The sequence below is a fragment of the Vigna radiata genome, chromosome 4 (assembly GCF_000741045.1).
Source record: "Vigna radiata var. radiata cultivar VC1973A chromosome 4, Vradiata_ver6, whole genome shotgun sequence".
Classification (NCBI taxonomy): Eukaryota; Viridiplantae; Streptophyta; class Magnoliopsida; order Fabales; family Fabaceae; genus Vigna; species Vigna radiata.
In genome coordinates, this window is record NC_028354.1 from 4,931,309 (window position 1) to 4,956,592 (window position 25,284).

At 31.4% G+C, this 25,284-nt stretch overlaps 3 protein-coding genes across 3 annotated transcripts; 1 reads left to right on the forward strand and 2 right to left on the reverse strand.

Moving 5' to 3' along the window:
• The first annotated feature begins 588 nt into the window (after window positions 1-588).
• LOC106758883 (M-phase phosphoprotein 6) lies at window positions 589-3,501 on the forward strand. Its single transcript, XM_014641884.2, has 5 exons — window positions 589-1,067; window positions 1,215-1,321; window positions 2,524-2,605; window positions 2,710-2,795; window positions 2,986-3,501. The coding sequence occupies exons 1-5, from the start codon at window positions 1,026-1,028 to the stop codon at window positions 3,236-3,238; spliced, it is 570 nt and encodes a 189-aa protein (XP_014497370.1). The 5' UTR covers window positions 589-1,025; the 3' UTR covers window positions 3,239-3,501.
• A 730-nt stretch (window positions 3,502-4,231) lies between these two features.
• LOC106759163 (scarecrow-like protein 11) lies at window positions 4,232-6,348 on the reverse strand. The gene has a single exon (XM_014642179.2). The coding sequence runs from the start codon at window positions 6,266-6,268 to the stop codon at window positions 4,325-4,327; it is 1,944 nt and encodes a 647-aa protein (XP_014497665.1). The 5' UTR covers window positions 6,269-6,348; the 3' UTR covers window positions 4,232-4,324.
• Window positions 6,349-13,966: 7,618 nt separating this feature from the next.
• On the reverse strand, window positions 13,967-16,779 carry LOC106759160 (scarecrow-like protein 14). The gene is made up of 2 exons (XM_014642177.2): window positions 14,358-16,779; window positions 13,967-14,216 (listed from the first exon to the last, which is right to left on the reverse strand). Exon 1 carries the CDS (start codon window positions 16,563-16,565, stop codon window positions 14,403-14,405), a length of 2,163 nt encoding a protein of 720 aa, XP_014497663.1. The 5' UTR covers window positions 16,566-16,779; the 3' UTR covers window positions 13,967-14,216; window positions 14,358-14,402.
• Between the last annotated feature and the right edge of the window lie 8,505 nt (window positions 16,780-25,284).

A 25,284-nucleotide genomic window follows, 5' to 3' on the forward strand; every position in this document is an offset into this window, starting at 1 on the left:
TAGAGTGCTAACCTACAGGTCACCACCCGTTCAGGTGTTCTAGGAAAGAAGACTGATCGTCTGGAGTCTTGTCCCGGGTCCACATCCGAAACATTAATTAAGTTTAAAAAGGAAATAAATAATAAACAATACATATCAAATATTAATTAGGGAATGTATATAATGATAAAATAATAGTAAATTTTGTATACAAATAAAGTAACAAGAAAATTAATTTTCTTTATTATCGGTAGTATACATTATTTTGAATGGATATAAGTAAAAAAAGTAACACTAAAACTTATATCAAAATTATAAAAGATCCGTCTAAAAAGACATATATAAAATTATATAGATAATACAATTAATAAAACAAAGTTAGTTGAGTTTGAACGAGAAAAATAATAAAAAATAAAAATAAAAAAGTAATTACAAAACGAATAAAATCTTTGAATATTGATAGTATAAACAAAGATTAATTAAGTTTAAAAACGGAAAATAATAAAAACAGTTACAAAATTATAACATAAACATATATATCTATCTATCTATATATATATATATATATGTGTGTGTGTGTTAGTATTAGTTGAAATCTGGTAGAGATCAGGCGCGAAAGAAACTATTGTTGGGTCTTTCTTTTTTCCTCCAAAAAGGAAAAGACATTTTCTTTGGGGCGCCAGCACCGCCGTATACGGCAGTCTCAACGGTTGCGGTTGGAACAACGGGCGTTGGTGCCTACCTCTGCAAGAACGCCACCATTGTTAATATTGTTCATGAAATTATAAGTAAATTTAACAAGAAGGAATGGAACAAGTGGAAGATGAATAGTGAGATGCGGGGGTGCAAAAAGTAAAAGTTTATATATTTTGTTTTCTAAAGCCCTGTTAGTCTTCTTATGATATTCTTCAAGGCTTTAATCTGAAACAAGAGAAAAATACAACTCTTTCAAATTGGAGAAGCTAGGTTAACTTTGCGGTGTTGTTGCGGTGGTGGACTTTAGAGGAGGAGGGAGAGATAAATCTGAAAGGGAAGTTGAAAGCGCAATGGCGAGGCGAGAGCTTTCGAGCACGTTGAAGAACTTGAAGGTAAAGAATTTAAAGGGAACGTTGTCGTTTACGTTGAATTTCATTACTTGTTTATGAGATTTTACCGTCGATTGTTCGATTCAGTATTAGATATGAAAGTTTAGGGTCTAATGATGCTTCCCCTGTATCTGTTTCGATGTTGGGTAGTTCATGCAAAGGGCGGCTGTGAGGGAGGAGAAAACCAAGAGAGAAGAAGAAGAGATCAAACTGGATGTCAGTATTGTTACTACTCCTACAACAGTGACTAGAAAGTGGTATTTTTCTTACCTAAATTCAAATAATTTGTAGGAATTGAGTTTTGGGATTGCCTATCATCGTGGTGGCCTTTTGTTTTTGTTGAAATTATGATTTTGTGAAATTAGGCATTTGTTTTTCTCTCAATAACCATTTACATTTACCTAGTCCTTCTCTCTGAAGGACTTAATACTTTTGGTTGGACGATTAAATGGTTTTGAAAGTTGACTTTCCCCATAGCAATTACTTGTGATGTAACAACCAGTATTACTTAAAGGCTTGCAACTCAAAGATGAGATTTTACTTTTATTTTTTTTATTTTGTTATGGATTATGGAATGAGTTTGTTTTGTTAATGCTTATAGAAAGAGTGCCCAGATCATCTTTGACTAAGGAATAAGGCCTTGTAAAACAGGAGCTGGTGTGTTGTGTTGTCATTCCCGGATAAACGGAAATGCTTGTTTATACAGTAGTGAATTTTTCCCCTGTCACCATCATCTGCCATTGATGACCTTGATATGGTTCTGATACAACTATATTCACTTTCTCTATACCCTTTAAGCTATAGTAAGTATATAGAGCCAAGACTTATTTAGAATAGACATGGACTGGGGAAATTTCTGACATGTTCATCTAGAAAAGAGTATATTCTAATATGGGCATAGGAGAGGTATGTGAATGTAACTATGGTCTTTTATTATGACTATAATTTTATTTTTTACCATCCACTGATGGTTGCATGATAAGAAAATATTAATTTTTAAAATCTCATCTAATCTGTGTGTTAATCTTGACCATTTTTATGATGACATATAATGTTCAATATTATTTGTCGGATTAAAATACCTTTCTCCATTATATGTGTGTGTGATTGATTGTGTTTATTAAAGCTTTACTGTATCTTAAAATTTGAAGAATTTTGTGTATCCCTGTAATTGTGTATCCCTGTAATTGTGTAGTATCATACGCATCTTGTATTAAGTATCTTGGTATCATAGAGGGGTATCTAGTGTTGTTTCACATATAAACTGTACAATTTAATTTAATCTTTCTGTACTTTACTCCATAAAACAGCTAAGTTAAAAAATAAATGTCTGCCAAAAATTTCCTTTTACTTTGGTTTATAATTGCTTCTTATCTGTAGTTGATGTCTTCAGCAGCTCAATAATTTCTATTACCTTACATTTTACATTTAACTTGACTGGCTTTCTACGCATGTGTAGTGTTGTTATAATGGAAGGTGATCCCCATCCTGGAGCACTTAAAGGTCGAATGTCATTTCAAAGTTTTAATCCTTCTGTTGATGTGAGTTTGAATATCAAATTTCAAAGTTGTTTCTTTATTTTCGTTTTTGATCTAGATGTGCTATGTCTTTTTGATTTTCTAATTCCAAGGCTGTACGATTTTAGAAATTAAATGAGGAAGAAGCAAGATTACGTCAGCCAGCAGCTGAAACTACTGTTTCTAGAAACCAAAATGCAAGCGTCTCTGTCAGGTGGGTTTCTTTGCCTAAACTGCCATGTGGATTTTATTAATTTTTACCCAACATGGATCCGAAGGTTATCTGTTTATGTTTTACTGTCCATTGTCCCTAACGGCTCAATCGTTTTTAATGGATAACTATTGAAATTATTTCCTCAGATTATCACTCATTTTTAATTTGGTTCTGGGTTGCCTTGTTTCAGAGAAAATAACTTTTCAGTTGAAAGTCCAGAAAGTGTCAACGTTAACAAAAAGAACGTCGGGGTTAACGACAATGTTAAGAGGAAACAATCTGAAGTAGTTAGTGAAGCACGATATCCTAACAAATCACCAAAGAGTGATCATGATGATAAGCAATCATTGCCAAGCTCTAGTTTGGGAACTTTTAAAAAACCTGGTGGAGATAAGCTGGACTGGAATGTTCTTAGACCATCAAGTGTCAACCAAAGTAGATGAGTGTTGTCGATTATTTGATAGCATACAAATTATGCTACGTTTGGTTCTGTTTCTGACATGGGCATTTATCACAATTTCTTTTTAGGATTAAGGATATAACCTGCCGATATAGATGGAATACTTTTAGATGAAGGGGCAAATCGTGTGTTTTTTTTGTATCATTGTAATTTATGAAACAAATGGTCTGTTGGAAATGTGCTTTTAGCTATTAAATATGTTGTGATATAAAATTTAAGTGGTTACAAGTGAATTTATTAGTTCAATTTTTCTGAAGCCCTACTATTTTGAGCTTTCCTTTTTCCTTTTTTCTTTAATAAGAAATTGAATGCTGTGAACATCTATGAGGAGATTTGAGTTTCTTTCCAAATGATAATTCAGACATGATACATTTGTTGTGAAGAAAATACGGCGACTCGTCAGAAGTTGAGAGTGACGTTGCAATTATAGTTGGCATCGGTGGATGTAATCATTCGCCTGATTGGACTCTAGCGTTAGTACTTAGTTTGTGGCAATTCCTCACATTTTATTGAGGGCCTTTTGAAATGTCGATCATCTTTCTCTGACTTTAAAATATAATTGGACAGTGATATTGATGCAGGGATCAAACAAAATTTGTACAAGCTTGCCATAAGATTTGGCAAATTGGTCTAAATTGTCTAAGCAAAATATGAAGGTAGTAACCAGTAGCAGAACATGGTATATTAATACACAGCAAACATCTCCTTAAACCCTTAAAAAACAATGGTTTATTAACCAAACCCTTTTGAGATATCCCTATCTAATTAAATAAGATATCTATATGTAATCCTTAATTGAGAGTATTGTCTGCTATGGTTTGTTACTACGATTTCCCAGTTGTGTTGTCCTTTTCTATTTTTTTCTCCTTCTGTCTTTTACTATCAATTGTAAACTGTGCTTCTTTAAGAAAAGAAATGACATTCCATGACAGCTAGGAAGTGAATTGAATAGCAATATATAAAATGCAAACACAAATGGAGAAAGAAGTTGCAAAGAGTAGTTTATTCTATTTTCTTTAACCGACACATGAGTAGATTTACTAGTTACAAAACATTTTCTGAACATTTCTCAAGCAGGAGTCCAAGCAGAAATGGCATTCAGAATTCGCCCTTTCCATCCCTGCAAAAGCCACTTCCCATCCTCAGCCACCACAAAATCTTTGTGATATTCCTTCTTCACCATTTGTTTCGCATTATTCACCAGCTGAGGATCAAAATTAACTTGTTTGAACCCAGCTCTCAGGTTCCTAACCTGCCACTGCTTGTAAGTCTCAGGTCTCTCAACTCTCTCTGCCCCCTCACACGCTATAACATTGATGGCATCCCTTCCAAGCAACCCTTTCTCAAACATCAACCTTTGCGAATCTTCACGTGGCACATTAGCCTCAAACATATCAAACAGTGATGAGAAGTGGTACAGCGCTTCCCTGAACCGTGTCAAGAAAAAAGGAGCACTATAAGTGCCATTGACCACCCCATGGATGAAAATGTTTGGATTGATCTTCCTAATCAACTTTAACACAGCATCTCTTGGACTGTTCACTGCCACAGTTTCATCAGGCAGGTTCTTCAGCCGGTAGAAACAGCTAACAACGGTGACTTCATTCCTGTCTATCTTGAGATCTGCAAGTTTTATAGTCTCCCATTTCTGTGCAAGGCAGTTGTACTCAAAAGGGACATTGAACTTCTTGCAGTAGTTTGCCAAACGCCGCCCTGTCTCCTCAACCCTTTCCGCAGGCCGAAATCCTGGCCGAGGAAGATCAATTCCTGTTATACGCAGCCTTGGAGGACCACCATCTCTTTCTGACAGCCTTTTGATAAGGCAGGGCCACTGAAAACCATAGCAAATGCCAAAGTCAATGATGTGAACACTGCTCTCATTTTCCACAAGACTAATGACTGTCCTGGTTGCCAAATAATTTGACATCCTTTGCAAAGGAGAGGATGTGACAAATAGTTCGTAAGCTTTCAACATATCAGCAGCAGTTGCTACTTCTAGTGGCACGTATGATGGGGTCCCAGCAGCCAACCTTATCTCAAGGCCCTTGGCAAAGTAATGAGCCAATCGCTGGAGTCCATCCCCAAAGGGTGAAGAGTGTTGCTTAATCTGGCCGAGTAAGTCATTTGCATTCCTTTGGTCAAAGCTTGCCACTGCTTGTGCACATTGAGTTAGAAGGGTCCATAAATCTACGGCTGTACCTGCTTTGCTGGACCCTTTCTTTGAACGTGAGCGTCCTCCCTTTCCATTGGACCCTCCTAAATCAACACCCTGTGATGGTTCAGAAGAACATCCACTTTTTCCAATTTGAAAAAGCAGCACCTCATCTAAGATCTCTGGTGACTCTGACTCGCCAGAAAAGACAGCTGAAACCTTGGTGCCTCTTCTTCCATCTTGTTCAAGACCAGCATCATCATCCAGCTCATGGCTTCTCTTTTCTCTAGATGCTGAAGTTGAACGACCCTCTTCCACCATAAACGGCTTCTTATGAGACTGAAAGAGATTCCAGGTTCCATCACGAACCATAAATGCATCAACAACATCTGGGGAATAAACAAGATGGGTTTGCTGTGATAAGAAAGAAGAGTCAAATTCACCTACGCCATTGACAAAGTCAGAGTCACATGAATTATCAGTGGTGCAGCTGCCATTGCTCTCAAAACTAACAGTGCGACCAAAATTTTCATCAGAATCTGCGATGCCAATGCTTTCACCACTGAAAGAAGGGTGGCTGTCATGGACAAGGACATCAAGGAATGATTTTTCAGCAGCCTGGAGTCTCAAACATTCCTGCAACATGCAAGGTTTGTTTAACAGGTCGTCTTCCTCGTCCATGAGGATGTCGCTTATGTATCTAAGGATGTTGTTGGAGTACTTTGTCGATTCTCCACTTGAGCTTGTACCAGAAGAAGAAGATGAATCATCTAACTCAATCCCCTCCGTCACTTGGTTCTGATCCGAAAACACAGAGATAGTACCCCCAAAATTTTGCACAAGAGAGTTGGTGGAAAGCATGTTGAACTCCACCAAGAAACTAATACTAGATGTATCTGAAGATTAGCCAACAATATCTGACTAGGAATCTAAGTGAAAGTATGAAGTAAACGTAATACAGAAGAAGAAACAGGATCACATGAAGAAAGCGAGAAGAATACCGTGGGAATATTGGTGATACATGATAAGAAAGGGTGAATCAGAGTAAAAAGATAATTATGGTATAGACTGTGATGAATCTAAACCAAACCTAGTAAACTCAAAATTTTCTGTAGCAGAAGTGTAACCGACACTGTTGAATGATGTATGTTTGAACTTTCTTATATAGAATTTATTTGTTTACAGAATGATGCATTATGTCTGTAGAAAGGAAGCTTCAAGGAAGGAGTGAAAGACGGTCAAAGCCGCCAAGCACCTTTTGTTACTATTTTTTAATGCAGACTAGTATTTCTTCCTTGCGTTATAAGATAAACTTAAGATTAAACATTAATTATAATGATTTAGTATGATTAGCTTCACATGAAATTTTTACATTGTTTCAACTTTATATACATATCAAAAATTCAAGATTACTTATATATATAGAAATAAATTAAAGATTGAAAAAATTGAAATTCTTACACAGTTCATGAAGGCAGAATAGTAAAACTATCATGTATAAATAATACATTATTAGAATTATCCCAACAACTACTAATACTGACTGAGTAGTATTATATGTTATTGAGTAATTTAATATAGCATATTATTATATTACAACTATAATAATTCAAAAATAATTTCTTCTTCTTTTCTTCTTTTTTTTTTTCAAAAAGAGAAATATATCATAATCATAGTCGTAAAAAATAATAATAGAGAAAATGGTATAATTAAATTAATAAGTATTCTTCTTTACATTTATATATAATAATATACACTTCTTAAATCATATATAATAATCAAATTTAATTTTTTCAATAATTTTCGAAATTAACTTTTGTTATGAAATGCTCAGACATAAGTTTCAACTTTAAAAATGCAAAATATAGCGAGTAGTAGGGTAAAAAGAAAATCAAAACTATAAAATGTACTTTAAAAGAGGTAAAAAGTAATAAATATGATAAAATTATTTTGGAAATTGAAATATTATAGTAATATTATTAAAAAAAGCATCACTAAATAAAAACTAAAAATTATGAGAAAAGAACATGAGCAAACAAAATATTAGATGTTTTGTTTTGTTGTAGTCAGTTACGCCCAAGCGTTAAGGTGTTTTCTTGTAGAAGTGTATTTAACAAAAAAATAAAACTTCACACGTATCATATGCGATGTAGTCAGAAGTGCACGTGTGGGCAACTTGATCCCCAAGTCATCCAACAAAGAATACTTTTTTGAGAGATAAACAACAACAAAAAGTGCAATAACATACTATAAAATAAAAAGAAAAAAAAAATATAAGTGATCTGTATGGGATAATTTAATATAAATTTTGACCAAATCCAAATAAATATAATTAGATGATTTTTTTTATTTAAAAGCCCAGTTAAATTAAATTTAATTATAAATAATGCTTATAATATATACATCATAGTAAAACTATTTTTTAATTATTTAGAGGGATTGGGTCAATTTTATTATAAAATTAAAAATCATGAACCTAATTCTATCTAAATTCTAATTGCATGAACTAGATATATTTAATACAATTCAACGATTCCACCTAAACTACAAAATTATAATTAAGTTGGATTGTATTTTACAAGTTCAAAAAGTTTTGTTTAAATAGTTGTAAGATTATATTAGAATAAACAAATTTTCGTTTAAGAAATTATTTAGATTTTTATTTTAAATGAAAAACAAGTATATTTTAGAATAAATTATATTTAATAATTCAAATATAAATACCAAATATATAGTTTTTTAGTATATATGTATCAAGTAGGTACATATTAATCAAACTACTCCAAATCGATTGTAAAAGAAGGAAATGGATTGTTATTTATATCAATTCAGTTAATTATTTATTTAAATTAAACAGACCAATGATTATGTTTAACAGAATTGAATTAAAAATTAAAAAAAATATTAATATAAATAAAAAAATATAGTTATTGAAACTTTTATAATATACTTATTATAACATGAATTATTTAATCATTCGAAACCAAACTTATTTATCGTAATATTTTTAATATGTATATTTTATCCATTGGTTAAATAAACACTCAACCTCACACATGTCCGAAACAGTTTCCAAAGCTGGATTGTTCAACATTGGTTATTGTAAAAATTATGAGTGGTTGGTTATGAAGTCTCTGTCACCCACACGGGAGATAAGTGCATTCTATGAATATAGGGTTTCAAATAAATAAATAAAATAAAAAGAAATAAACAAAGTAGTGGTCAAAGGTATACATGGTCAAATGCTAGTGAATCCTTGACCTCGAGTCATTCAACAAACCCTATTCGTAAATATCTTTTTTCTTATATTTCTTCATAAACAAAAGAAAAAAATAAAATAAAATTGCAATGGGATAAAAATATATAAATAAAAAATACCTGATATATTTTTGTTTTTATCAATGCACTGTAATACATGTTTTCTTGGTCTCCATGATGTAAATCCAGTTGTCCTTAACATATAAGGTAAAGGAGAAAACATTGTTTGACAAATTGAAAAGATTTTGTATGTATGCATGATGACATAATGATTTAGACGTCGTTTATGTCTTATGACTTCCTTTGAAACTTCAACCATATCCAGATTCATGCCCCCTGCTTTAACTTTCCTCTTCTTTTTCTCCTTTTGATTTGATGCCAAAATCAATAATTTTTGCATCATAAATGCAGACATATGTTTATGTACTAAAGTAGGAGGAGCTAGATGGAACATAATAATCAATGTACATTATAATTATAATTTGTAGTAATTTTTGTTGGAATTGAGTTAAATACTAACACTAGTTGAAATTTTGAAATTTTGACATGTATGTAATGTTAAAATAGTGTCAAAAATTAATGTTAAAATATCATTTTTTTTTACAATGAACTCGATTTTGACAGTTGTTTTTTATTGACTTAATACTGCTTTTGGTCTCTAGTTTGGGAGGGTTTGTTCAATATGATCCTACCTTTTTTTTTTCATAACAATTGATCCCACCTTTTGAAAAAAAATTGTTCAATTGAGTCCTTTTTGTTCATAGTGGTCCCATATTTAAGTTTAAATTGTTTATTATAATCCTTATTGTATACGATGATGACATGATTTTTAACATAACATTATGTCAGGACTATTAAAATAACATTTGGATAGGTGAATGCATGAAAGAACTTTTGACGTCGTAACCATTAAAAAATTGACATCGTAACCAAAAAGAAATCAATTGAACAGTTTTTTCAAAAAGTAGAATCAATTGTTATTAAAAAATAAAGATAGAACCATATTAAACAAAACCTCCCAAAGTAGGGACCAAAAACGATGTTAAGCCTTTTTTTTATTCTTAAAGGTTATTAGTCAAAAGTGGAATGGGATACCAAAATTTAACAAATCAAGATCTCAAATAATGGACTGCACCTAACACCACTCATTTAAACAATTAACAAATTATATCAAATCTCTTATTTACTCTTCTTTCGAGTATGGAATCCATTCTCTAGTTTAATTTGTTCGTTTTTAATTTCTGATTCATAAATTTAAGTTTTGTTTGTTTTGTCAAAGTCTTCTAATATTAAAGAAAATTTTAATTGGTTTGAAATAGTAATATTTACGTAAGATATTTTTTTTATCTCAAACCATTATTTATAAGTTTTAGAATAATTTTTTTTATTAAGTTTAACTTAATTATTGTTTAAAAATGACTAATCGTTTAACATTTAAGTGAAATGATTTTAGACTTAATATACCTTAATTCGATCAATCGATTTTATAAGTAGAGTTAACAATCTGATTAATTATTGATGGGATAAATATATTGTACAACTTTCATAATAGAATGATTGTAACAGAGATATGTTGAAAAACAAGTAATAAGTATAGATTATACATTAAATATAAAAAAAAAGTTGAATATCTTATAATAAAAAAATTATTATTTTAATTATCTTTAAGATTTTGTATTAAATGGGATATTAACTTTTTAAGTAAGTTTACCTATGATCTTACTAATTAATTTATTTTAATAAAATATATTTTAAAAGATATTTTTCACATTATTTTCACTTACAAATTAAAAGAGTTTCATATTATTTATAAGTTTAATAAATAAAAAAGGTTAAACTTGGTTTAATTTTAAAATTTTGATATGAAATTAAAATTCATCTTTGTCTTAAACTTTAATATAATTTAGTTATCAAATTTTAAAAATAAATAAATATAATCTTTTTAACTTAATCATGATAAATTTTTTAACATGTCAAATAATATTTTAAGTTGGCATTTAAATTATATACAATTCATTTAACATATAAAAAAATAACACATTTAGATTAAAAAGAGTATGTCTATTATTTCTTAAATTTCAAAATTAAAATATTAAAATAAAGAAAATTTTCAAATAAAAATAATAATTATTTTAATTATTTTATTATAAATATTAATTAATTAATTAAAAACTTAAAAAATATTTATATAAAATTGATTGACGGCGTATCATTTACTATCGTTTTATTAAGGTAAGATTTTGAATCTAATTTTAATACAACGGATTAGTCCATCCATTTCATTTTTATCAACCTACTTATAATATTTTTTATTGAAATAAAATTATTATGAGATTTTAAAAGTAATGTAATATAATAAGACCCGCAAAGTAAAATAAAACCTTATTAATAGTGCAAGTGAAATCTAAATGTCTGTCTTTTCTAGTTTTTTATATTTTCTTAAAAAATTGTCTCTTTATTTATTTTTATTGCATCATTTCTATTTATGAATGAATAATTACTTTCTTCCACTAAAACTTTTGAAATCATTCACCATTTTAAATAATTTTAATTCAAATTATTTTGAAAAAAATTAATAATAATGCATTTTATCTCAGCTATATCTAGTTCATATATTTGATAAAACTACTACCATTAGCTAACTTATTAGGTCAGCTTATAAGTGAGTTGGATCAACATAGAAATATTTTATAAAATATTTAGATTAGTTTATTTTATAAATTTTTAGTTGAAAATGTTATATAAAATCTTAATTATAATTTGATAGAATTTTCAAAATTTCATATAAATGCATTCATTGTCTCCATGATGAAATAGCACTAAGAAGAAGTTAGTGGAAACAAAATAAGAATCATAGCAATCATGGGACGGCTGAAAGTGATGTTCAATAAACAGTCGTAACCAATCCATCACAACCACCAACAACCTAACCAAAAACATGTTTGTTTTTTAAGAATAACATTAATATTTATTTTAATGAGATTTGGGATGTACAGATGATAATTATAAATTATATTCTACCTAAATTAAGATTGGTTGCAGTTGTTTGTTACTAATAATTTTATTGCTAATTAATTCAAAATTTGTCTTATTATTTATTCATTAATAGGATTTTTACTAAATAAAGAACTAGCTTAAAAACATTAATTGTTTGTCTTAAGATGAAAATAAACCATTTTAAAGGAACTGGTACTGTGCTGTCGGCTGATTCATGAGATTGAATAGAAGTAGGGTCCAACATACACATTATCCTAATATAACATTATAAATAATTGAAGTATTGGTAAAAAATCAACATTTCTTTTCTTTTCTTTTAAAGTCAAAATATGTATAAAGTAGAGAATTAAAAAGAGATTCCATGTTTTTGAGTGTCTTTATGAAGTACTCACCTCACAACCATTAATTATTGGTTTTGTTAACATATCAAATTATGCATAAACTTTTTTTTTTTTACTTTTTTGTATCAGTGCATTTTTATAGTATAGATATTCTGTATGATCAATAAAAATCATAAGATATAATTTTTTAAATAAATCTATTATAATTTTCTAAATATATGCATATTAGGTTGAGATAACCTTTGCAAGATCTTAGGATATACTTTTTTATTGAGATGTTTTCTTTTGTGAAGTTGAGACTTTATTTATTTGATCAATGTCATCTTGAAAATAAAGATATGATAAATATGCAATCATAATACATATTTAATACTTTGAAATTTATTTATATTAATGTCAGTGGATATTTATTTATATGAATTTGCTTTATAAATTTATAGTGACCTTAATAATTTGATTATCAAATTTGATTTAAGTGTTCATGACATGTAATAAAGATATTTGTGTTTTTATTATAATATTACTTTGAATCTGTTCAATAATTCAAGATATGTTCATTTGAGTATTTATACAGTAATATTCATGTTCATTGAACTTTAAAACAATGTAGAATTTTGAAAGAGAAACTCATTTATTTGTTTGACAACATGTTGAACCATATCATACATTGGTGTTGACAAAAGAAGAAGATATGGGACATTCTTCTTCATAAAGTTTACTTTGATGATGATACTAGACCCAAAGATGAAATAAAAGCCAAGAAACATTTAGAAGAGTTATATTTTGTTTGTTGTAATGTTTTGCCTTTATAATGTCTTTATAATACTCTTGAAATAGTTGTTGAACTATTTTAAACTATGTCTATGGAGTAAAAAGTAGTAGTATAGAAACACTTAATAGAAAATAACAATTTTGTACGAAGATAATCAATTATAATGTGAAATAAAATTATTTTTGGAAAAATAATCGATTATTAGTGGTAGTTATAACTTGGTTTTTCATATTTTGAACTCATTTCAAAATAGACTCTTTTCAAAGCATGTTTTCTTTTATAAAATGAGCAAAACTTTATTTTTTCAGATACAAGAGTTGGGTTATAACTCTGTGTGGAAAAGCTTTACAAACTTAGTCTAGATAGAACAATAACTTTCAATAAGTGTGATATTAAGGGATTGAGTGTTATTGTTGTTACTAGATGAAGTTGTTTACTCAAAGAAAGTGTTAATCTCTTTTATTGTCTACGAAACATTATCTTAAAATAAGAAAACACATCATAGATTAAAAACAAAATACAAACGCAGGAAAAAAAACAAGTTGAAATTGAAATTGCTTTCAAAATCGTAAAATCATGTCTTTTCTGCATTACATGTAAAAGCTTATTTTCTGCCTTAAATCCTGAAGGAGGAAATTACTTCATATTAGTGATGATTTTCTGGTTCTGATCCCATTGTGGTGTCCAATGTCTAGAAACAGTGGTTTCTAGAATAGCACGGACTTAATGGGTAAAAAGCTTCATACATGGAAACTATAGAAAGTTTCTTTCGGAAAGGAAATAAGCATTTATAGTGGAAGAAGCTTCAAAGGTCTACATATACTCAACAATATACTTTCTCTCAATTGAAAAATATTTGAGATTAGTCAACCCAAAGGCATTCAACGGAAGTTACTGTGTTTTAGTTGGTGCAAGTTTAAGCCTTTTGAGAAATTAAGATAAGTCAGAATTTTCAAAGTAAATCTATAGCTAATTTAGTAATTGCTGGATAATACCAAACTCCCTTCAAATGGACATTAAAACTTCTATATGTTCCATAGTTCTAATGTTTAAACCCTATGCAATTAATCAAGTTTTAAGTTTTGTTTTGATGCGTAACATACTTTTATTAACAAAAAAAACAACTGAGAGAGCTTGCTTTTGCTGAATTAAAATCATACCTCAAGGAAAAACAAGAAAAAATGGTAACTGTAGAACTAAATGAAACAGTCATCCATTAATAAACAATAGAATCAGTCGCTAGTTTGAAGACGGTCAGAGAATGAAAAGAAAAAGAAAAACATCGTAAAGAACATTTTTACAACTAATGTTCTTGTCCTAATCCTTGTAGGATTTGATGCTAATCTGGAAGGAAATTCTGCCACCATTATACAGTCAGGGTCACTGGGTGCAAACCTGTGAAGAATATTATTCATCAAATTTCACAATAGCTGAAGGTCGCCTGAAACCATCAAAAGAACACAATTAGCTTTTCTTTGTTACATCATATATGCTGTTTAAACTCTGGTAACAGCTACGCATAGTCAGGATTGTAATAAAAGTGAAAAGATTAAATATTTACGAGTGATCCTTAGAATCGTACCTTGTATCCAGAATGAGTTCTAAAACAAGAGTTGGGTGACATAAATTATGCCGGCACCCAACAAGATGAAGCATACAAAATGCGACCCTTCCAACCTTGAAGCATCCAGCCGCCATCTTCATCAAAGACAAAATCCTTGTGGTACCATTCCCTTAACTTGTCCCTAAATTTGGCCATTAACTCCTTGTCCAGTGGTAACTGCCTAAAACCAGCTCTAGTATTCCTAACCTGCCATTGTTTGTATGTTTCAGGCCTCTCAACCCTTTCAAGAGCTTCACATGCTACAACATTCATGATCTCCCGACCCAAAAATTCTCTCTCAAGCATCAACCTCCATTCATTTTCACGGGATACCAGAGTATCAAACATATCATAAATTGAAGAATAATGGAACAGTGCCTCCCGGAAGCGCGTGACAAAGAAAGGGGCATTATAAGATCCATTTACCACGGATTGAACAAAAATATGCGGATTCATCTTCCTGATTAATTTCAGAACAGCATTTCTGGGACTGCTCACTTCAATTGATTCATCAAGCAAATTCTTAAACCTTACCAGACAGTTCACAGCAAGCACCTCGTTGCTCTCAATCTTAAGGTCTTCAATTTGAATGGTTTCCCAGTTTCTTGATGGTATGGCCTTGTACTCAAAGGGAACATTGAATCGGTTGCAATACTTAGCTAGACGACGACCAGTCTCCTCGATTCTTTCGGATGGGCGAAAGCCTGGTTGGGGATACTCTATTCCTGTGATGCGCAGCTTGGGAGGCCCTCCAGTTCTACTTGATAAAAACTTGATAAGAATTGGCCACTGGAAACCATACAAGATACCAAAGTCAATAATATGAAGAGTTTCTGCCTTTTCTGCTGTTTTCATAATCATTTTATTTGCAAAGAAATGTGCAAATTTCTTGAAAGGGCAGGCAGATATGAAAACTTGGTACGCTTTCAGGAAATCAGTAGTAGTGAAGTTCCTGTAGCTCATATAAAATATCTGTGTTCCAGTTCCGGCACCAACCAAGCGAGCCTCCAAAGCATTGGCCACATAATGAGCCAACCTTTGTGAGGCATCACCCAAAGCAGAAGAATGCTGCCTAATCTGCTTCAGTAGTTCATTAGCAGTCCTGTTGTCACTGGCAGACGCAGCTTGTGCACACAGAACCAAAAGGGTCCTCAAATCCACTGTTTCCTTCTTCTTCCCTTGCCTCTTGGAACGGACCTTCCCTACATCCACCGAAGGTGATTGCTCACTCAGCTTTGCGTTACTGTCTCCCACTGCCACAGATACATTCTTACCAGCACAAAGTGGCACATTTTCAACACTAAGCAATACCTTATCAAATATATCAGATATTTCATTCTCCTCATCAACACAAACCTCAGAATGTTTGTTGCTTCTTCCTTCTTCTTCATCTTGGCGTGCGTGATTCTTTCTACTCTTCACCCCTATTGAATTCTCACGCTTAACGGTTAATTCCCCTCCTACCTTTGGTTCCGCAGAAACCGTGGCGCTCTCCAACCCAGTGAAAAGCTGAGGTTTCTGAGGAAGAAACTTACTAGCCTCCTCCAACCCTCTCCTAAACTGCAACATAGATTCTGCATCGTTGAAAATATTTTCAGCCAAGAGCTTGCTCACAGAAGAATCCATATCCAGGGTTCCATCGTTAATTTTAGTCAAAGCAGAGGGAGGAACAAAGAAAGAGGGCGCGTGGGTAGAGGAATGAAAAGCCTCACCACCACCAGAAACAGGTGTATTGGGTGAAGAAGGCTTCAAGTCGTGAAAATTGGCTGAATCAGTAGTGGAATTGGAAGAATTGCCATCAGGGCTCTCAAGCGGGTGCTGATTAGGGGAAAGAGGCAGTGGCGGTTCCAATTCCAAAGCATCATAGAATGATTTCTCAGTGTGTTGAAGAGTCAAAGGGTCATAGCACATGCAAGGTTTCTGTTCAAAGTTCTCTTCCATTAGAATTTGACTTATGAACTTGAAGGTTTCTGAAAAATCAGTGTCTTCCTCAACGGTAGCCACCATAGCGGCGGAGTCGGCGGAGGATGAAACAAGCGGGTCGGAGTTTAAAATTGTATTTGGAGAAAACCCAGGTGGGCCCACATCGGACTGAGAGAAAAAAGGATCCGTGAGGAGGTTCGTGTAGTGTCCATTGAAATCCCACTCATCAAACTCGTAGCCGCTCATGACAGTGTTTGGATCCATATCAGTTTTTTACAGGAAAACAGAAACGCAGAAGAAGATGATGGATTTCGAAATGAAGCAAATATGTATGGTGAAAAGAAAAAAACTCACATGTCAATGGAATTATGAGCATGGAAAATACTGTAACATAAGATTATGACTGAGCATGAATTATGGAAGTTTCAACTCTTCTGAGAAACTGGGAGAAAGAAAATAGAAGATAGAAGCTGGCATAGGAAAAGAAACCCAGTAGTCTTTATATTCACCAGACAACACTATTCTATTACTCTCTCAACAATATTATCCTTTTTTTTTTCATATTTCCTAGCTCAACTTTAAATAAAAAATACACTCCAACATAAATCAATTTTACTTTCATACTTAAATTCCCATAATTCCAATTTAAGTATAATTAATATAAATCAATATTATGAATAGTATAATTAAATTTTTATAGTATATAGTTTCCAAAAATTCTTTTAAGAAAATTATTTTTTGAAATATCTAAATTTTTAAACACTACTTTTACTTATTTTTTATTAAAAAAATATAAAAATTTACATTTTTATACTTATTTTATATTTATATATTATTTCAAATGAATATAAAATTAGATTACTCTTCTTTTAAAAGTGTAGAGATTACTGTCCACTTCTTACATTTTGAAATCTTTTTCTTACATTTTTTTTTCTTTTTAAAATTGGGTTAATTATGGTTTTAGTTTCCCAATTATGAAGTCATTTTGTTTTTCATCCTTCTTCCAAACTTTGCTACTCTTTCGTCCTCCACCTTAAGGAAACTCTAATTTTTAGTCTCCCAAACCAAACGGTGTTAAAAATCTGTTGAGTTGGCTAACGGCTAGCCTCGTATCCTTTTTATTCTTTGTCACGTGTTTTTAAATGTAATTGACGTGTGTATTTTGATGAAATCAGATGATGGATGACATTCGTAAAGTTTGCTTTATTAGGTGGTTGAGTGCAAAGTTTGGTCTCAAGGGTTTGAGCAAAGACAAGATCATCGAGCTCGGAAGAAGGTTGAAAGTGAATCGCATAAGCTTCAATATCATCTTGAAAGTGAATCACGTAAGTTCATTTTCCTCTTTGTTTTCGTGTGAATAGATTGATGGATTTGAGATTTAGGGTTTTGTTGGGACTACTCGAACTTGAATTGCTTTCGAAATCACTGTTGAAAGGGAAATGAAAGTTGATCGAGGAGAAAATAGTTGCACACGAAGGAGCATAGGTTCTGGAATGTCCCAAACATGTGGATCGTCCTCTCACTTAGTTTCAAAAAACTGTGGTTGTGGGAAAAGAGTGTTGTTGTTGAAGGCAACTACAGTAAAGAACAAAGGGAGACTATTTTATAGATGTAGAAATTGGACAGTAAGTGAGAATAAATGCTTTATTTATTGTGATGAAGTTTGTATTGGTGATTTGTAATTTTTTTTTGCAGAGTAATTCAAGTTGTAACTTCTTTGAATGGGTTGATGAAGGAGATTTTGAAATTGAAGGAAGCTTACAAAGGAAGAGTGAAGAAGTTGAAGTGTGTATTGAAAATGTTGTGTTGGATCTAAGGAAGAAGAAGGAGAAGTTGAAGAAGAAATTAGAGCAAGAGAGAAAAAATTTCAAAATGATGTTGGTTTTTTTTGTATTGTCATGGGCATTAACAATGATGTTTTGTTTTTTATTTGTGTTGAAGATAAATTGTAATTAGATAGGTAATGTTGTGTTATGGATATACTTTGAAGACAACTCATCTGTATTGTAATCTTCAATTATCTCATGCTCATGATCTTCAACATCTTCATTAATCATAAATGACCCCTAACCACCACTCTTTCTTCTCCTGATAGTTTTCCTCAAACTTTTTTCTTCCTCTTTTTCATTGTACTCCACCTTTCCAAAACAGGATTAATGTTTCTTCTTTGTACCTCCACTCTCTCATCCTCCATCCCAAACTCATCATCGTCATTTGCCATTCTTTCCTCTTCACTCTCATCCACATTTTCCACCACTTCACCGTCAACATCAGTGCCTTCTTGCTCTTCCTCTTCCTCTTCAACATAAGCCTCATCCTCCCCCATCTCTACATATTCGCCCCCAACATTCCCATCTTCCTCTTGGTAATCCATTTCGACATCTTCTACTTCCACATTCCCNTCCACTACACCAACANAACCAACTTCTTCATCCACAATAAAATTTTCTTCAACAATATTCTCCTCTTCATCACCAATATTCAACTCTTCCTCCATATTTACCTCTTCCTCCATATTTACCTCTTCCTCCATCTCCTCTATGTGTACTGCCTCTTCACCAAAAGCAAGAAAGATAATTTCTTCTGGCTGACTAGGTTGCAAATGTTGGACATAGATTTCAACCTCATCATTACTTTCTTCTGCATACTTACTCAAGAACATTGCTTCCCTATCATCACCGAGTATTCTCAGGTTGTTCATCGCCTTTTGTTTTGACCCCTTCCACCACAGCTTGAACTCTCCATCATACTTGAATTCTCGAACAATTCCCACTGCTTCAAAGTAAGACCACCTGTCCGTATCAATCCCTTTTATAACATGTATTTCTCCTCCCACATATTCTATTCCCTTATTATTCATGAACTTCCCCATGTGATGTAGAGAAATCTCAAAAGCCATTGGTAATCCTACATTGTAAAATGAAAATTTTACACACACAATGCACAAAAAGCAATGGGCAAAAAGCAATGGGCACTCTAAAACAAAACGAAAGGAACAAACTTACCTTCTTCAAAACACCTTTCTTTCACACAGAATGGGCAGAAAGCAATGGACGTCTATAAACCCAAAACGAAACCAACAAAATTTCGAGTAGTGTTTTTCTCTTTCACACACAATGCACAAGCTTTTCTTTGATCGAACACGAACACGAACCCTAATCGCGTTTTGGTTTGGAGTACTCTTTCTCTCTTTCGCACATAATCTCCAATATTTACTAAGTATAAACCCTCTTCATCTGATTTCATCAAAATACACACGTCGATTACATTTAAAAACACGTGTCAAAGAATAAAAAGGATACGTGGCTAGCCGTTAGCCAACTCAACAGATTTTTAACACCGTTTGGTTTGGGGGACTAAAAATTAGAGTTTCCTTAAGGTGAGGAACGAAAGAGTAGCAAAATTTGGGAGAGAGACGAAAAACAAAACAACTTCATAGTTGAGGGACTAAAACCATAATTAATCTTTTAAAATTTAGTTAAACTGACTAGAATGTATACAAGGTATTAAACTGAAATATTAGAGATAGAAAATAAATTTATTTAATAAAAAAGAAAAGTGTATGTCTTTGTTTTTCACCTGTCTACAACAATTGACTAATAGTATAGAAAAAGATTAAAAAAAATAATATTGATTTCATTTTTTTTGGCATGCTTCATATTTAAAAATATTTGTTTCAATCATTCTCTCTTCTACCAAAATTTGTTAAAATCAATTATGACACTAAAAACTAAAGTGAACAGATAAAAAAATATAAAAATGTAAATAAGATGTATTATATTATTTATATTTAATTTAGAAACAAATACAACAATATTCATCATCAATAACAAGGTTACATACAAAATAAAATATAAAATAACAAACTGACACTTATATAAAATTATAATAAATTAAGATATAAAGTATAAAGTAATATTAATGATTAAGTTATATGTTTCATAAAATAAAGTTAACAATAATTGATAAAAATATTTATATTAATTACTACCGTTGAAAAAACAATAGTTTATATTAGTGAAAACATATATATGTGCACTTAATTTTTTTATGACAATAAAAAATAAAAAAATTATTATTATTAAGTAAATATAAAATAACTTTTATAATTTTATTGTAAACAATTTTGAATTATTTAAAAGATGGTTAAGTTTAAAAAACGCTCAAATTTAGAAAAATGGTAAAATTGATCAAAAAATCATTTTAATTTAAAAAATATTATTGAAATGGTAAATTTGAAAAATAAATGTTGACACCAAAAAGGATAATTTTGGTTAAATATATGAATCAAAGGTAAATTACAACTTCAAAATTAGTTTGTATTAAAAAGTGGACTTAACTTAATATATGAGCTTAGTTTAATAACATTATGATAACGATTAATGTAACATGTTCTTCTGTAAATAATAAATATTTCCATAATTAAGTAAAAAACAATAAATTTAGTTAAAATAAAATTTAACATATAATTTTGATACTGTGTTAAAAGGTATCCTATAAACTTCATTCTTATAAAACTAGTTTGAAACAAAGCAAAATTGTAACTGTAAAATTAATTTGTATTGAAATTAGTATTAAGAAATGAGTTTTAAACCTAATTTAACATATTAAACTAAACATTAATTAGTGATTTGATAAGGAGTGGCATGATAGGCTTGTTAAACAACAGATTTTAGGATTGAAACAATAAGTCAAACAAACAAGAAATCTTGTTGTGATCTGTTTTAATCAATGATTTTGATACTATATTAAGAAGTGTACTTTAAACATAACTCATCTCTACAAAACCAATTTGTAAGTATTTTTCATAAACTTTAATAATTTCACATTGCTTAAGAGTCAAAGTCTATGATAATTTAAATATTCCTTTCTCTTTTCACTCTTTGAGGTATCTTTTAAAACAAAACCATCATAAAATCCAAATTCTAAAATGAACAATACTTCATATGAGAAATAATTAATCTTAATATTAGTGTACGACTTGATATCAAAATATTCATACTCACCGTGAGATTGATGGAAGAGAGGTTCTAAAACAATATTAAATATTGAAGAAAAGGATAGTTCTTAATTATAGTAAGGAAGATGCTGTTTGCCCTCTCCTGGTTTACGCTGGTACAATTATTGAGTCTGCTGCCATTGAGAGCAAAGTACTTTCAAAGGGATTCTCCTAAAATTAAATTAAACACTAAACAAAAGGGTAGTTCTTAATGATATTAAGGTAGATATTTTGTCCTGTCTTGGTTGAAGTTGTTAATTGTAAAATTATTGAGTCTGCCATTAGTGATTGGGTTGTGTTAATGGAATTATGGCTATTATCTAGTTAATTAATGTGGTATTATCGGAAAGTTCATAATTTTCCCACTTAATAACAACGTGTCTTATGTATATGTCATTGTCAATATCTGAAAGGAATCTCAACTTCCTAACCCTATCAAGCTAAAGACATTTGGTTGGCTTTGCCAACTTATTACTAATCACAAAATCGTCAAAAGAGGAAAAAAAATAATCTCAGTCAATTCATGTCTTGATCTGAGTACTTTTGGTCCTTAGTGGGTGTAATATTTAATTAGGGAAACGAAAGTGATGCCTCAATATAATTAGCTGTTTTAAAAACTTCAGAGAAAAAAAAAACAATTGTTTAGAAGTTGAAACAGGTAATAGAGACGTACCCAAAATAAACTTTGACAAAATATAAGATAAATGTTAAAATTGTCGGTCAACCTAATAAACTCATGTTAATTCCAATTAAAAAAGTAGAATTTAATTACTATTGTTTTACAGGCAACCTGAGAGAGACCGGGTTGTTACTTTTACTTGGTCGTCAAGGATTCAAACTTTCTTAAACAGCACGAAAATAAACGATAGACCTTGACAAGGAAACGAGTCTTGGTTTAAGACCAGACATGCAATTTTTGATGTGTTGATGTTTGAAATTTCGAGTTTTCAAAGAGAATTTTTACTCTGAGTGTCACGCGCACTGCACGCACTCGTAACATTGATGCTGAGGTAAAACAGATTGATGCACACACGAGCCCGTGTCGTGCGAGCGCGTTTAAATGTTGAAAATAAGTAAGCAGCGTAAACCTCTTTGATTGATGTTGTCTTAGCTTTAATGCAAAAAAAAAAAAAGATATGGATATACTTAAAAGAAAGTTTTGTTGAGGTGAAATGGAGGGTAAAGGTGACAAAAGGAACCAATTCAATTAGTTTAAGCTTAAGAAAAACGAGTAGGGTTAGGTTGCTTCTTAATTGAAAATGGGTTAGATTTTACAATTTAGTTTATGAAGCTATTAGACTAACTTGTTTTTTTTATATCATTGAAAATCTAATATTACATGGAGACACAGTGAAATTATTGTTTTTTTTTTACACAAAAACGGGTTAACGTTAGACTGTCAAGTTAAAACGGATTAAAAAGAGTGATCATCCGAGTTGGTTTAGATTTTGGTTGAGCTATATTAGACCTGGGCTGAACTATATTGAATATTGCCCGAATTATATCAAATCTTGGTGAACCAGACTTTGGGCGGATTTTCAAGACTATGTTAATGAAGTCAAACTCTATTAATACGAAGTGTTGTGACACAAGTTCAAAATGTTTTTAATAAAGTTTGACTTCCGAGTTAACCAAACTTAACTCACGGTCTTGTATGTCAGGTTTGACAAATCAAGTTAATTTGAACTTTTAGGTTAAAAATATTGTCCTAATCCACCTTTTTAAATATATGAGGAAGAGTAATGGGAGATTTTCTTTGTATATAGTTGAAAATTGTATAGTAAAATACTGACCAAAACCTCAAACCGCAATTTTCTAAGGCGTGTAAATTCACTGTCCTTAAGGACTTATCCGCGGTGTGTTGCGCAAGTCCCCAGGATACAACAGAAACTTCTCGAAATGTATTCGAGGATCACAGAACTAGCAAGAAACTCTATAAAGAGTATAAATTAACCCAAAATAATTTTAGAAAAGGAAAAGAAGAAAAGAGAAAGAGAGAAGGCTGATTTTGGTTGTGTTTTGGAATGGAGAAAGAGTTCTCTATTTATACAGCTAGGGAAGAATAAAATCAATAAAAGACAATAAATAATTTGGCCGTTGCAGCACTTAAAAATTTGACTGTTGGAATATTACCGTTGAGCAATGTTTCTTTTGCAATAATCTAACATTATTACAACAATCCCCCACTTATTGTAAAAGAAAGTTGAGAGAAAAAATTTTATCCTGGGTCTCATAGGATGTAATGCATCAGAGCTGGTATAGCAAGCTATATGAACCAAAGACACTTGACGTGTTAGAGGTTTATCAATCACAATACACCCCCACAACTTTTGTTGTTATTGCTGTGTTGCGCTAAATAGGTCATGCGTGTGCCCGGTATTCATGAGTGCTCTAGAGGTCATGCCAAGATCTCATGCAAACGGCCCCACTTGACACTCATATAGGTGATTTCATCAAGTGTATGCTGTAAATCATACACCACCCATAAGGGATATGAAAATCATTAAAAACTTTGTTTAAACTAAAATTCTTTCACCACATAGAATTTTAATAACAAAGTTTAACCTCTCAATAATGCATTCTCTAGCACTTTCACACACACCATAGAAAGGGACATAATTGATTAAAATCAATTTAGTGCTATCAGAACTAACAAGTGACTTGTTTTTACCTATATGAACCTTATTCATGGGATCTCCAATCACAAAGGTTGGGTTACCATCATTTGTTTGTTTGCAAGTGGCTTAAGTCATGTTTCTAAAATCATTTGTCTTCCCAAGGTTTTGTCGAGGATCCGCTAGATTCCGTTCTGACTTCACATAATCAATGGAAATAGTTCCACTCTTTAACAGCTGCTTCACAAAATTGTGTCTCAATTGTATATGTCTATTTTTTCCATTGTAATTCTTGTTTTTTGTTATAGCTATTGCCGATTGGCAATCACAGTGTATTGATACCGAAGGGGTTGGTTTCATTCCTAGAGGAATGTTCGCTAAGAAGTTTTTCAACCACTCAGCCTCCTTACCAGCCATCTTAAGAGCAACAATCTCAAATTTCATTGTTGATCTTACAATAATTGTTTGTCTGGCTGATCTCCATGTAATCGCACAACCCCCAAGTGCGAATACATAACCACTAGTGGATTTTGTCTCGTCTGAATCAGAGATCCAGTTAGCATCACTATACCCTTCTAGTACAGCGGAGAAATCCACTATATTCAACGACATAATCCATTGAATCTCTTAAGTATCTCATAAGCCTAAAAAGTACATCCCAATGTTCTTGATTTGGACATTGAGTGTACCTACTCAGTCTACCTACTGCATAAGCAACAATATCAGGGTTTATAAAAACTTATTAAGTGCAGTAAGCTCCCAATTATCTGGGCATACTAAGGCTGAGATAATAATTCTCCTCTATTTTTCATTAATTTAGAGTTAAAATCATAAGGGTACTCATAGGTTTGAAATCATAATACTCAAACTTCTTAAGAAATTTCTCATTATATTGTTCTTGGAATAGTAATATACTATCTCCCTTCCTTATGATTATAACACTTTCACTCATGTCTTTCATTTCAAATTTTGATCAAATTTTGATCTTAGAAGCAATTTGGTCCTAGCGAGAATTTCATTGCATGTCATTCAATTCTACCAATCATATTCACCTTATTTCACATAAGCTAAATTATCATTAAATTAACATTGAATATCTTAGCTTCAAAATGTACCTCCCGTCAAAATTCTTCTTAGATTGGATTTTCATAAAAAAAAAAAAAAAAAACTCATATATACTTATTTATAATGCACCAAAAGCATATAAAATAATCAGTAACACATCATGTACATTTCAACATCACACATAAAATAGTTTTCCAATCCATTAATAAAAGAAATTGTCAGCTTAACTCCATAATAACCAATCTATATTAACATACCGTTTCCACAAAAATAATAGCATCCAAACCCAAATATTACAGCTTTC